Source organism: Mobula birostris, chromosome 3 (assembly GCF_030028105.1).
Source record: "Mobula birostris isolate sMobBir1 chromosome 3, sMobBir1.hap1, whole genome shotgun sequence".
NCBI classification, from domain to species: domain Eukaryota; kingdom Metazoa; phylum Chordata; class Chondrichthyes; order Myliobatiformes; family Myliobatidae; genus Mobula; species Mobula birostris.
In genome coordinates this window covers 179,016,675-179,032,482 of record NC_092372.1, presented here as the reverse complement: position 1 = coordinate 179,032,482, position 15,808 = coordinate 179,016,675, and the positions used below count along the sequence as shown (strand labels likewise).

At 40.5% G+C, this 15,808-nt stretch overlaps 1 protein-coding gene across 1 annotated transcript in view; it reads left to right on the top strand.

Annotated features, from left to right (window-relative positions):
• The window catches only part of LOC140195456 (GTP-binding protein 10-like), a 42,239-nt gene that overhangs the window by 4,572 nt on the left and 21,859 nt on the right, over nt 1-15,808 (top strand). Inside the window, exons 3-4 of the mRNA XM_072253772.1 lie at nt 5,350-5,441; nt 13,503-13,647. Coding sequence (XP_072109873.1) covers nt 5,350-5,441; nt 13,503-13,647 — 237 coding nt within the window. The remainder of the gene's footprint in view (nt 1-5,349; nt 5,442-13,502; nt 13,648-15,808) is intronic.

Below are 15,808 nucleotides of genomic sequence, written 5' to 3'. Positions count from 1 at the left end.
GGGATTTCCCTTAGATATACACGAGCCAATATAGTGGAGCTTTACATTGTGGGGGCTCGTCCGGGATTTGGATTTTCGGTAAAGCTGTAATAGTGGCTGCATTAAGTAGTGCGAAGATGGATCACGGTAAGATTGTAAGCTGGTGTGGATTAGAGGACGTACCGGTGCATCATGCGTGCGTGCTAAGTGCGGTGGATTTCTGCATTTCGGGAGATGTACTGGTGCAAGGGTTGAGTTTGATTAAAGGTATCGAGTGGGTAGAACTTATAGCTAGAAGGTGTAGAAAAGAAGTGGAGTCTAGCTGGGTGTTGGTTCGTACGAGTGCTGACGTCATGACGTTGGAACTGCCAGCGACAGCGTCCCAGGGGAGGCGGGGCCGTGGGGTCTCCACACCCTCCCAGAGGAAGAAGTGGGTGACCCCCAGGGGCTGGATCCTGAGTGCAAACGAGGGACGGTGTGGTGTACTCAGGCGAGGCCTAAGGTGATACGGCCAGGGGAGATGGCACTAGTGACAGAGGCAAAGATTCAACAATGTTTGGGGTACCACAGTTACGTAACAGTTAGTGTAATGCTATTATAGCCTGGGACATACCGGAGTTTGGAGTTCATTTCCAGCGTTATCTGTTAAGAATTTGTACGTTGTCCCTGAGAAACGCGTGGGCTTCCTCTAGGTGCTCCAGTTTCTTCTCACAATTCAAAGATGTACTGGTTAGTAAGTTAATTGGTAATTGTAAGTTGTCCTGTGATTAGGCTAGTGTTAAATAGGTGGGTTATCCTTGCAGGCAGGTTTGCTAAAGCTGGTGGGGATGGTTTAAACAAATTTGGCAGGGAGACAGGAACTGGAGTGATAGGGCTGAGGATGGGGCAGTTGGTATATGATAAGATGCATTGTGTAGTGAGACTGTGAGGGTGGACAGGCAGATGATAGGGCATAATTGCAGTCAGTAAGATGAATTGAAGTATAACGGGCAGAATCGAAAAGGATGATGAATACAGGATTGAAAGTGTTACGTTTGAATGTACACATTATGCAGAAGAAGGTAGATGATTTTGTATTGCATATAAAGTTTGACACGTATGACATGGACATCACCGAGTCATGGCTGAAAGAAGATTATAGTTGGGAGCTTAACATCTAAGGATATACATTGTATCAAAAATATGGGCAGGTAGGCAAATTGGTTGGGGTGGCTCTATTGGTGAAAAAATGAAATCAAATCCTTAGAGATGACGTAGGATCAGAAAATGTAGAATCCTTGTGGGTTGAGTTAAGAAACTGCAAGGGTAAAAAGACCCTAATGAGAGGTATATACAGACCTCCGACCAATAGCCAAGATGCAGAGTATGAATTACAATCGGAAGTAGAAAAGAGTAATGTTACAATGGTCTTGGGGGATTTCAATATACAGATAGATTGGGAAAATCAGGTCAGTGCTGGATCCCAACAGAGGGAATTTGTAGAATGTCTATGAGATGGCTTTTTAGAGCAGTTTGTAGTTGAGCCCACTAAGGGGAAAGGCATTTCTGCAATGGGTATTGTGCCATGAATTAGATTTGATTAGGGAGCTTAAGTTAAAGGAACCATCAGGACGGAGTGATCCTAATATGATAGGATTCACCCTGCGGTTTGAGAGGGAGGAGATAAAGTCAGATATATCAGCATAACAGTGAATTGCAGAGAGAATACACAGGGAATTACAGAGGTATGAAAGAGGAGCTGGCCAAAGTTGATTGGATGGGGATATTAGCGGGGATGACAGCAGAATAGCAATAGCTGGAGTTTTTGGCGGCAATTCAAATGCGCAGGAGATACATCCCAAAGCCGAAGAAGTATTCCAAAGGGAGGAGAAGCGTTCCCATGCAAGTCCAGCAAAGAGCTTTAAAAAGCATGAAGTTTTTTCAGTGGGATTCATTGAGTGGAGTACTGTAGAGATGCAGGAGAAGCGGTCCTGCGCAAATCTGGCGAAGAGCTTTAAAAACCCAGTCTCCATAAAAGAGGTGTACCATCTAGTGGTGTGGTCGTCGTTGGAGTGGTCTGAGTCAGAGAGGTAAGGCTTTGGTTCAACAGGGCTTAGTCAAATACACGTGGAGGCAAGATAAGTAGGGTTTCTGTCAAGGGTTACCTTGCCTGACAAATCTGTTAAGAGTTCTTTGAGGAAGTAACAAGCAGGGTGGACAAAGGAGAGGCAGTAGATGTAATTTATTTGGATATTCAGCAGGCATTTGATAAGGTGCCACACATGAGCCTGCTTAACAAGATAAAATGCCATGGTGTTACAGGAAAGATATTGGCATGGATGTTGGCTGACAAGCAGGAGGGCAGCAAGTGGGAATAAAGGGGGCCTTTTCTGGTTGGCTACCAGTGACTAGTGGTGTTCCTCAGGGGACAGTATATGGACTGCTACATTTCACATTGTTTGTCAATGATTTGGATAATGGAATTGATCGCTTTGTGGCAAAGTTTGCGGATGATACAAATATAGGTGGAGGGGTAGAGGTAATGCTGCAAAAGCAAAGCGATTGCAGCAGGATCTAGACATATTGGAAGAATGGGCAAAAAGATGGCAGATGGAATACAGTGCTGGGAAATGTATGATAATGCATTTTGGTAAAAGGAACAATAGTGCAGACTATTATCTAAACGGGGAGCAGCTTCGAACATCAGAGATGCAGAGGGACTTGTGCAAGACTCCCAGAAGCTTAATTTACAGGTTGAGTCTGTGGTATAGAAGGCAAATGCAATGTTGGCGTTATTTCAAGGGAAATAGAATATAAAACAAGGAGATAATGCTGAGCCTTTATAAGACAATAGTCAGACACTTGACAACAGTTTTGGACCCCCATATCTCAGAAAGGATGTGTTGTCATTGGAGGTTCACGGGGGATGATTCTGGGAATGAAGGGCTTAACATATGAGGAGCGTTTGGCAGCTTTGGGCCTGTACTCACTGGAATTTAGAATGCGGGGAGTGGGGCACGGTGATGGGATCTAATTGAAACCTACTGAATGTTGAAAGGCCTAGATAAGGTTGATGTGTAGAGGATGTTTTCTGTTGTGGGGGTATCCAGAACTAGAGGGCAACCTTTTAGAACAGAGATAAGGAGGACATTTTTTAGACAGAGAGTAGTGAATCTGTAGAATGCTCTACCGCAGACCGTGGTGGATGCCAAGTCTGTGGGTATATTTAAGGCGGAAGTTGATAGTTTCCTGATCGATCAGGGCATCAAGGGATATGGCAAGAAGGCAGGTGTATGGGGTTGAGTGGGATCTGGGATCAGCCATGATGGAATGGGTGGAGAAGACTCGACGGGCTGAATGGCCTAATTCTGCTCTTATGCCTTATGGTCTTATGGGAAGATGAGGCAACATGGCTGACAAGGGAAATCAAAGACAGCATTAAAAAGAAAAGTGAGGGCATATAATACAGCAGAAATTGGTGGGAAGTTGGAGGATTGGGAAGCTTTTAAAAACTAATGTAAGGCAACTAAAAAAAACCATAAGGAGAGAAAAGTTGAACTATGAAGGTAAGCTCACCAATAATATAAAAGAGGATACCAAAAGTTTTTTTTAGATATATTGAGTAAAAGAGAGACAAGAGTAGATACTGGACCAGTATTTTGCATCAGTTCACTGTTGAAGACACTAGCAGTATGCCAGAAATTCGAGAACATCAGAGGACGGAAGTGAGTATAGTTGTTATTACTAAGGGGAAGTTGATCGGGAACCTGAAAGACCTGAAGTCGGCTGGACCAGATGAACTGTACCCCAGGGTTCTGAAGGAGACCAATTGTGGAGAATTCTTTAAGAAGGGAGAAAGGCAGAAGAAAGGAAATTATAGGCCTGTTAGCCTGATTTCACTGGTTGAGAACATTTGGAATCATTAAGGATGAGGTTTTAGAATATTTGGAGGCACATGATAAAATTGGTCAAAGTCATCATGGCTTCCTTAAGGGAAAATCTTGCCTGACAAATCGTTGGAATTCTTTGAAGAAATAACAGGCAGAATAGGCAAAGGAGAGTCAGTGGATGTTATTTATTTGGATTTTGAGACGACCTTTGACAGGTTAATGCTCATGAGATTGCTTAACAAGATAAGAGCTCATGGTATTACAGGAACGATACTAGCATGGGGAGAAGATTGGCTCGCTGGCAGGAGGCAAGGACTATAAATAAAGGGGGCCTTTTCTGGTTGGCTGCTGGTGTCTAGTGGACTTCCTCAGGGGTCTATGTTAGGTCTGTTTCTTTTCATGTTATGTATCAGTGATTTGGATAACAGAATTGATGGCTTTGGCCAACATGATGATAGGTGGAGGGGCAGGTAGTGTTGAAGAAGCACAGAGTCTGGACAGTTTTGGAGAATGGTAAAGAAGTGGCAGATGGAATATATTGTTGGGAAATGTATGTTTATGGACTTTGGTAGAAGAAATAAAGGTGTAGACTATTTTCTAAATGGGGTGAAAATTTAAAAATCCAAGGTGGAAAAGGACTTTGGAGTCCTCATGCAGGTCTTATGGTGTTCTTTGTTGTTGGATGCTGCAGCTTGGAGGGCTGAATGACCTGTTTTGTGCTGTATCTCCAAACAAATAAATAAATGTTTACAAGCCTTCTTGGAAAAATGCAACATCCTCACTGAGTCTTAGTCTGTATTTGCATTGTGTTCTTAATAATCTACAGTGAAAAAGAAACACAAGTAGTCTGTTGTTTTATATAAAAAAAACTAAAACTGGAACCAGAGAAATTTATGATAAATAATACAAATGGTAAACTCAGAAGATTTTTCATCAGCTTATAGACTGCTTTAGGGGTGTTGAAAGTTGTTTGGGAATAAAATTGCAAGCTATATTTTCATACTAGTATGCAATTTTATTTGCAAACAACTTTCAAGTTTGATTGGCATTTAGTTGCACCAGTTCCTTGAAACAAGATATTATTATTTATTTGCTCACGGAAGGGCATGTTGTTGGCGATGTTGGCATTTATTCTCCAACCCTAATTGGCTTCTAGGCCATTTTAGAGAATATACTTGAATTTAAATTACATGGCTGCTGTAGTGAAACAGAAATATGAACAAATAATAATCAAGATGAAAGGCAAGTTTTGTTCCTGTAATTCTATTTCTCACAAAAATATTGAAGTTTCACAAAAGGGTAGTAAATATAATGGCCTACAAAGAATATATTAAATAAGGGACACACGAGTAACAAAGGTGTCTCTGAGTTGAGTTTCTTCATTATGTGAGGATGTAGCTGCGAAAGATAGGAAGCCAGTGAAAGTAGCATAAATTTTAAATGTCCCCAACTTCAGAATAGTTGAATACTCAAGTTTTAACTATATCTCTTTCTTATCTAGCATACGATCACTTAAAGGTGCAAAGGGAAAAGACTGTGAAATTTATGGCCCAGTTGGAATTTCAATCACTAATGATAATGGGAAAATAATAGGTAAGAAATCCTATGTTAAAATTGATTGTAATATCAGTATAATTTTTCTAAGTAACATTTATCCAGTTGAGTATCAGATTGTTAAATTAGTCTTTACAAATTCTCTTATGATGCTTTTTGTGACTGAACTCTGCAATTACAATTACTAGAACTGATGTAGTTCCACTTATTTTGCATATAAATTATGGTTTTTATTACTATAAATTACACTCAGTGGCCAGTTTATTAGGTACACTATGAAACTTGGTGTGACCTTCTGCTGCTATAGCCCATCTACTTTAAGATACGACTTGTACATTCAAAGATGATCTTCTGCACACCACAGTTGTAACACGTTGTTATATGAGTTACTGTTGTCTTCCTAACAGCCTCATATATGTCACCATACACAACCCTGAGATTCATTTTCCTGTGGACATACTCAGCAAATCTATGGAATAGTAACTATAACAGGATCAATGAAAGATCCACCACAGTGCAGAAATCATCAAATGCAAATATCAATAAGTAGTAATAAATAACAAGAACATGAAATAATGAGATACATAGTGGTTAAAGTGAGATCATTGGTTGTAGGAACAGTTCAATGATGAGGCAAGTGAATGTAGTTATCTCTATTCAAGAGCTTAATGTCCTTGAGTTTGATGGTATGAATCCTGAGGTTCTTATACTTTCTACCTGATGGCAGCAGCGAGAAGAGAGCATGACCTGGGTGGTGAGCATCTCTGACAATGGATGCTGCTTTCCTACAACAGCATTTCACGTAGATGTGCTCAGTGGTTGGGAGGGCTTTACCCATGATGGACTGAGCCAAATCCACTACTTTTTATAGATTTTCCATTCAAAGGCACTGGTGTTTCCATACCAGGCTGCGCGGCAGCCAGTTGATGTACTCTCTACCTATATGAGTTTGTCAGAGTTTTAGATGTCATGCCGAATCTCCGCTTACTCCTCAGGAAGTAGAGGCATTGTTGTGTTTTCTTCACAATTGCACTTTTGTGCTGGGTTCAGTATAGGTCCTCTGAAATAGTAATACCCAGGAATTTAGAGTTGCCAACTCTTTCTACCTCTGACCCTCTGATGAGGACTGGCTCATGGATCTCTGGTTTTCCTCTCCTGAAGTCTATAATCAGTTCCTTGGTTCTGCTGACATTGAGTGAGAGGTTGTTGTTATGACACTACTTTCCCACCTGTATGCTAATTCATCACCTTTGATTTGGCCCACAACAGTAATGCTCACTTGTGTTGATGGAGATTTTGTTGCCAATCCGATCTGCAATTCCAGGATCCGGTTGCACATGAAGGTATTGAGGCTAAGGTCTTGGAGCTTCTTGATTGATTTTGTGGGGATGATGGTATTGAATGCTGAGTTATAGTAGATAAAAAAACATACTGATATAAGCATCTTTGCTGAGATCCAGTCTGATCATTTTCTGTTGACCTCTCATAAACAAGCTGCTTTCACCCACTGAACTGCTGCTCATGGGATGTGTTTTGTTTTTCGCACCATTCTCTGTAAACTAGAGACTGTTGTGCATGAAAATTCTAAGAGGTTAGCATATTCTGAGATACTTATGCCACCCTTTCAGAAACCAACAATCGTTCCACGCTTGGAATCACTTAGTTAACATTTCTTCCTCATTCTGATGTATGGGCTGAACAACAACTGGACATTTGCGTGCTTTTGTGCATTGAGTGGCTGCCACCTGATTAAATGATTAAATATTTGCATTAACAAGCAGGTATACAGGTGTAGCTAATAAAGTAGCCCCATACCTCATTTGAACTCCGGACCCACCTAATACTGAAGAGAAAGCAGATGCTGGACTATCTGGATTTCTGAACAGTCAGATGCTAGGAGGAATTAATGATGTTGTATATTTAGATTTTTCAAAAGGTTTTAGTAAAGGAGGTTGCTGATCAAATTTAGAACATTTAGAATTAGGGATAATATACTTGGGTCAATTGAAAGTTGGTTCTCATATTAAGAGCAAACAGCAGTGATGTTTGGGATCTAGTTTTTCCTATTCAACCATTCCCAGGTTGAGTGACTAGATCACATTTAATGTTTGCAAGTTTGAGGACATGAAACTAAATAGAGTATGAACATAGAGCAGTTCAGCACAGGAACATGCAATTTAAAACAATCCTTTGACTGTTTGTGGTGTATATCCCTCCATCCACTGCTATTCATGTGCCTGTCCAAGTGCCTCTGAAACACTGCTGTCATGCATATTTCTACCACTTCCCATGATAACACATTCCAGGCACAGATACTATTTGATATTTTCACCCTTGGAGAAAGAGTTATTCTACTCTATGTATGCCCCTCATCTTTTTAAAGTTCAAAGTAAATTTAGAAACATAGAAAACCTACAGCACAATACAGGCCGTTTGGCCCACAAAGTTGTGCCGAACATATCCCTACCTTAGAAATTACTAGGCTTACTCATAGCCCTCTATTTTTCTAAGCTCTATGTATCTATCCAAAAGTCTCTTAAAAGACCCTATCGTATCTGCCTCCACCAGCGTTGCCGGCAGCCCATTCCATACACTCACCACTCTCTGAGTAAAAAACTTACCATTGACATCTCCTCTGTACCTACTCCCCAGCACCTTAAACCTGTGCCCTCTTGTGGCAACCATTTCAGCCCTGGGAAAAAGCCTCTGACTATCCACAGGATCAATGCCTCTCATCATCTTATACACCTCTATCAGGTCACCTCTCATCCTGTGCTGCTCCAAGGAGAAAAGGCTGAGTTCACTCAACCGGTTTTCATAAGTCATGCTCCCCAATCCAGGCAACATCCTTGTAAATCTCCTCTGCACCCTTTTTTTGGCTTCCACGTCCTTCCTGTAATGAGGCGACCAGAACTGAGCACAGTACTCCAAGTGGGGTCTGACCAGGGTCCTATACAGCTGCAACAATATCTCTTGGCTCCTAAATTCAATTCCACGATTAATGAAGGCCAATATACTGTATGCCTTCTTAACCACAGAGTCAACCTGCGCAGCTGCTTTGAGCGTCCTATGGACTCGGACTCCAAGATCCCTCTGATCCTCTACACTGCCGAGAGTCTTACCATTAATACTATATTCTGCCATCATATCTGACCTACCAAAATGAACCACTTCAGACTTATCTGGGTTGAACTCCATCTGCCACTTCTCAGCCCAGTTTTGCATCCTATCAATGTCCCTCTGTAACCTCTGACAGCCCTCCACACTATCCACAACACCTCCAACCTTTGTGTCATCAGCAAAGTTACTAATCCATCCCTCCACTTTCTCATCCAGGTCATTTATAAAAATCACGAAGAATAAGGGTCCCAGAGCAGATCCCTAAGGCTCACCACTGGTCACCGACCTGCATGCAGAATATGACCTGTCTACAACCACTTTTTGCCTTCTGTGGGCAAGCCAGTTCTGGATCCACAAAGCAATGTCTCCTTGGATCCCATGCCTCCTTACTTTCTCAGTAAGCGATGCATGGGGTACCTTATCAAATGCCTTGCTGAAATCCATATATACTACATCTGCTGCTCTTCTTTCATCAATGTGTTTAGTCACATCCTCAAAAAATTCAATCAGGCCTGTAAGGCACGACCTGCCCTTGACAAAGCCATGCTGAATATTCCTAATCATATTATACCTCTCCAAATGTTCATTAATCCCACCTCTCAGGGTCTTCTTCATCAATTTACCAACCACTGAAGTAAGACTCACTGGTCTATGATTTCCTGGGCTATCTCTACTCCCTTATTTATTATTGAAGTACATATATGTCACCATATACAACCCTGAGATTAATTTTCTTGTAGGCATACTAAATTAATCCATAATTGAATAATAACCATAACAGAATCAATAAGAGACTGCACCAACTGTGTGTTCAACCAGCATGCAAAAGACACCAAACAGCAAATACAAAAGGAAAGGAATAATAATAATAAATAAATAAGGAATAAGTATTGAGAACATGAGATGAAGAGTCCTTGAAAGTAAGTCCATAGGTTGTGGGAACATTCAGTGATGGGGTAAGTGAAGCTGACTGAAGTTATCCCCTTTGGTTCAAGAGTCTGATGGTTGAGGGGTAATAACTGTTTCTGAACCTGGTGGTGTGAGTCCTCCAGCTCCTATACCTTTGTCCCGATAGCGAGAAGAGAGCATGTCCTGGGTGGTGGGGGTCCCTGATGATCGATGTTGTTTCCCTGTGACAATGCTCCTTGTAGGTATGATCAATGGTGGAGAGGGCTTTATCCATGATGGACTAGGCCACATCCACTACTTTCTATAGGATTTTCTGTTCAAAAGCATTTGTGTTTCCATACCAGGCTATGACACCACACATCAAAGTTTAAGATGTCATGCTTACTCTTTGAAAACTCCTAAGGAAGTAGAGGTGCTGCTGTGCTTTCTTTGTAATTACACTTAAGTGCTGGGCCCAGTACAGGTCCTCTGAAATAACACTGAGGAATTTAGAAAGTTGCTGACCCTCTGCACTTCTGATCCTCCATTGAGGTCTGTTTCATGGAACTCCAGTTTTCCCCTCTTGAAGTCAATAATCAATTCCTGGATCTTGGATAAGAGGTTGTTGTTGTGGCATCACTCAGCCAGATTTTCAGTCTCCCTCCTATAAGCTGATTCTTCACCGTCTTTGATTTGACCTATGACAGAGGTGTTGTCAGCAAACTTGAATATGACATTGGAACTGTGCTTGGCCACACAGTCATAAGTGTAAAGTGAGTAGAGCAGGCAGCTAAGCATATAGCCTTGTGGTGCACTTGTGCTGATGGAGATTGTGAAGGAGGTGTTGTTGCCAATCCAAACTAAATGGGGTCTGCAAGTGAGGAAATCAAGGATCCACCTGCGCAAGTCAAGTCAGCCTTCAGCCTCCAGCCTCCAGGATGCTGAAAACAATCCAAGTTTGCCCAGTCTCTCTTTCTAGCTTGTATTCTCCAATCCCAGTAACATCCTAACAAACCTCTTTTACGTCCTCTGCAAAGCCCCCAAATTCTTCCTGTTACATGATAGCTAGAACTGAACTGCACGCAGTACTCCATATGGGGCCTAACCTGTTTTAATTGAGCAGCAACTTGATTTGCTACCAACTTATATACTTAATGCCATAACCTTTCCTTGCATCAACACTCCAAGGTTCTTGCCATTTACTCTATAACCATATAACCATATAACAATTATACCACAGAAACAGGCCATCTCGGCCCTTCTAGTCCGTGCCGAACACTTACTCTCACCTCGTCCCACCGACCTGCACTCAGCCCATAATCCTCCATTCCTTTCCTGTCCATATACCTATCCAATTTTTCTTTAAATGATAATATCGAACCTGCCTCTAACACTTCTACTGGAAGCTCGTTCCACACAGCCACCACTGTCTGAGTAAAGAAATTCCCTCTCGTGTTACCTCTGAACTTTTGCCCCCTAACTCTCAACACATGTCCTCGTTTGAATCTCCCCTACTCTCAATTGAAAAAGCCTATCCACGTCAACTCTATCTATCCCCCTCATAATTTTAAATATCTCTATCAAGTCCCTCCTCAACCTTCTATGCTCCAAAGAATAAAGACCTAACTTGTTCAACCTTTCTCTGTAACTCAGGTGCTGAAAGCCAGGTAACATTCTATTAAATCTTCTCTGTACTCTCTCTATTTTGTTGACATCTTTCCTATAATTCGGTGACCAGAACTGTACACAATACTCCAAATTTGGCCTTACCAATGCCTTGTACAATTTTAACATTACATCCCAACTCCTATACTCAATGCTCTGATTTATAAAAGCCAGCATACCAAAAGCTTTCTTCACCACCCTATCCACATGAGATTCCACCTTCAGGGAACTATGCACCAATATTCCTAGATCACTCTGTTCTACTGCATTCTTCAATGCCCTACCATTTACCATGTATGTCCTATTTTGATTAGTCCTACAATGTAGCACCTCACACTTATCAGCATTAAACTCCATCTGCCATCTTTCAGCCCACTCTTCTAACTGGCCTAATTCTCTCTGCAAGCTTTGTCCTACAGAATTTAACTTCCCAAAGTGCATTATCTCATACTTATCTGAATAAGTTCCATCTGCCATCACTGTTCCCAACTTTCCAGATGATCTGTATCCCACTGTATCCTTGGGCTACCTTCTCAGTTCTCATCTCTTGTGGAAAATGACTAATCATATTATCTACATTATCATCCAGGTCATTAACAACAAAGGATATAGCACTGATTGCTATGGAATATTAATGGTCATTGGCTCCTGGTCAGAATAATGACCTTCCACACTTAACTTCTGTCTTCTATGGCCAAGTCAATTCTATGTTCCAGCTACCAAGTCTCTGTGGATACTATGTGTTTTAATCTGGTGGATCAGCCAACCATGAGGAGACTGTATTGAATGATTCATTAAGGCCCATGTAGACAACTACTGCCTTACCAGAATCCAATCATCTTTGTTATTTCCTTAAAGTAACTCCATTTGTAAGACATAGCCTCCCCTGCACAAAGCTATGCTGACTATTTCAAATTGGTACACACTTTTCTTAGAGATGATTAAGTCCTGATCCTAAGAATCATCTTCTGTAATTTCCTTACCACTAATAAAAGACTCAGTGGCCTCCAGTTTCTTGGTTGCTACTGCTCTCCTTAAACAAATGAACAAAACTGGCTATTCCTTAGTCCTCTGAAAACTTGCCTATGACTAAAGAGGATACAAAGATCTCTGTCAAGACTTCAACAATCTTCTCTTTACTGCTCTCAATAAACTGGGATAGATCCAATCAGGCCATGGGGGCATCCACCTTAATATTCTTCAAAAGATCCAACACCACCTCTGAGAAATCAGTATGTGTAGTGATCAGAATGCAAAGATACTCAAAATAATCAGAATGAGGTTTATTATCACTGACTTGTGTCATGAAATTTGCAGTATTGTGGCAGTAATATAGTGCAAACATAAAAATTACTGTAAGTTACAAAATTAAGTAGTTCAATAGAGGAATAATGAAGTAATGTTCAGGGACTGTTCAGAAATCTTATGGTGGAGGTGAAGAAGGTGTTCTAAATCTTTGAGAATGGATCTTCAGGCCCTTATACTTCCTCGCTGCTGGTAATACCAAGAAGAGGGTATCTCCCGAATGGTGAAGGTCCTTAATGAAGGATACCACTTCCTTGAGGCACTGCATCGTGAAGATTTTCTCAGTGATAGGGAGGGCTATGCCCATGATGGAACTGGCATAGTGCACAACTTTCTGAAGCCGCCTTTGATTCTGCGCATTGGAGCCACCGCACCAGTGATACAACCAGTCAGAATACTCTCCATGGTACATCTGTAGAAATTTACAAGAGACTTCGGTGACATATCCAACCCCATCAAACTCTTAATCAAGTAGAGCCGCTGGCATGTCTTCTTTGTGATTGTATCATTGTGTTGGGCCCAAGATAGATCCTCTGAGATGTTGATGCTGAAGAACTTGAAGCTGCTTTAAGTTAAACTTGAAGTTTAAGTTAAAGTTCAGTTTATTGTTGTTCAACCATACACATGTATACTGCCAAAGGAAATGGTGTTCCTCTGGACCAAGGTGCACAACACAGTACATATAACTCGTGCATACACAACACAAAAATAATATTACAAATTAATTAACAAATAATAAGGTGCATTTATGACACACTGGCACTTCATATGTGATGAGACCTGGGTGTTGGGAGGGAGTTCAGTAGTCTTACAGCCTGGGGGAAGAAGCTGTTCCCCATCCTAAAAGTTCTTGTCCAAATGCTACCATCAGGTAGGAACCTTTCAGCTTACCCATTACCCCTGGTTCCAGGGGCACCCAATCTCAGTGAGAAAAGCCTACTTGAATGTGGGGGAAAAGCCTGCTTGCTTTTGGATTTTTTTGGCTTTTGGATGCTGCTGAAATTTTTGTTTGCATCTAATTACCTCTACCTTTTGATCCAGAATGTTAGATTAGTGATTTTTTTTTAATGGTTACAATTGCAGTTGCTATTCTAAATATTTGAAGTTGTTTTTCTTCTCCAGGTGAACTGAACCGAACAGGGGATCGGTTAATTGTAGCCCAGGGTGGTCATGGCGGATCATTTAGGACTAACTTTCTGCCTTCTAAGGGCCAAGGTGGAATCATAAGAATGGATTTGAAGCTGGTAGCAAATGTTGGATTGATTGGGTAAGTCATAGTTGTTAATCTATCAACAATACCACGGAAACAATAATGTTAGTAGCATATAACATCTGTCATACGTTCCTTGAGTGGGATACAAGCTTATTGTAATTTTAGTGATTATCTTGATCTTCATACATAATCCTATTTTTATCATTAAAATAATTGCAAGATTGGTACATGGTTTCTTGGTACATGGATTGGTTTCTGTGATAACTTTCTGGAGGAACATTATATCATTTTTTAATGCATGCATTTCTAAATGACAATAAATGAGGACTGAGTGTCCTCATAGTCTAAAATAATCTATATGTTTTATTTGACTGAGATACTCGGAGGAAAATTCACATTTTCCAATTATGGTGATGGAACAAAGAAAATATTATCTCTAATAGGATTAATAGGGTGGCAACGAAAAGATGCTTCCTCATATTGAGTGTCTAGAACTATAGTTATACTCCCATGTAAAAGGTATGCCAATTAGTAGTTGCTTCAGACGTTATAAATCTGGAATTATGGTTTCCAGAGGCCTATGGTTGCTTAATCATTGTGCATTTTCAAGTTGAAATCAATAAATATTTGGACTGTTAATCCAGAGATGTAGGGTAAGACAGAAAATTGGATTGAAGGTGGAAAATCAGCTATGATTTTAAATGCCAATCAGTCTTGATGGACCATATAGGCAATTCCTATTTCTGTTTCATCTGTTTTTATGTTCCCTACCAATAATCTCTTTTATCTGGAGTACTTTTCAAGATGGCTGCCAGTGATAAGTGGAATTCCTTAGAGGTTAGTATTGGGACCACAAAGTTTATCTTCAAATACATGATGCTTACATATATAATCATTAATGATCTTGATGAAGGAACTGATAGCATCATGACCAAGTTTGCAAACAATACAAAGATGGGTGGTGGTGTAGAGGCACAAAGTCTACAGAAAGACTTGGACAGTTCAGAAGAGTGGGCAAAGAAATGCAGATGGAAAACAGATAGAGATGTGTAAGATTATATATTGTGGTAGGAAGAGAAAAGGTGTAAACTTTGTTTTTAGTTGGAGTAGAATTCAGAAATCGGAGGCATAAAGGGACTTGGGAGTTCCAGTCTGGGATTCCCTTAAGGTTAACTTGCAGGTTGAGCTGGTAGTAAGAAAGGCATTTGTCTTGAGAGAATTAGAATATAAAAGCAAAGATGTGCTGCTGAGGCTTTGTGAAGCATTGGTCTGAGCAGTTATCGAAAGAAAGATGTACTAGTCCTGGAGAGGGGTCCACAGGAGGTTCACAACAATGATCCCAGGAATGAAAGACATAATGTATGACGAATGTTTGATGACTCTGGACCTGTACTCAATAGAATTCGGAAGGATGAGGGTGGATCAAAATGAAACCTACTGAAAACCATAGGTGAGTCTGGGATCCAAGGGCACAGCCTCATTATAGAGTTATGTCCCTTTAAAACTGAGATGTGTGATTTCTTCGGTCAAAGGGTGGTGAGTCTATGGAATTTTGTTTTGCCACAGAGTCCTTGCAGGCTATGTAATATGTGTATTTAAAGCAGAAATGAATAGGTTCCTGATTGGTAAAAGGGTTTAGACTTGGCGGCAGATGACAGGAGAATGGTGTTGAGAAAAGAAATATAAATATCAGCCATGATTGAATGGAGAAGCAGACTCAATGAGCTGAATGATGTAATTCTGCTCCTATATTTTATGATTTTATAACAATTATGACAAAAATGATGTACTACTAGCAAACTTCATTTTTTTTTCTTGTAAGTGATAAAATTGTTGACCATCTACTGGATAAGATGGTTGTATTTAGGAGGAAATTTAACAATGTCTTGGGCAATATAGCCACATGAAAATAAAACCAGAAATCCACTCCTGCTCAGGATCTGAGGGTTTGCTAGATAGTTTCTATGGTTTGATATGTCATTTAAAATTAAGTTATACTTCATACAACAAAGGTCGCATTGAGAAAACTTGCTTAAAAATGAGAGTTCTCATCAATTCATAAATTTCTGCAGATTAATGGAAAATGTTTAAAACACATCCTGTAAGAGTGGGTTTTTGATTTATCTGCATTGCTGAAGTTGATGTCAAATTTCCTCTATTATAATTACAAACATTTGCTGTCTGCTGTAAATTATCAGCACAATATTTGTTGTGT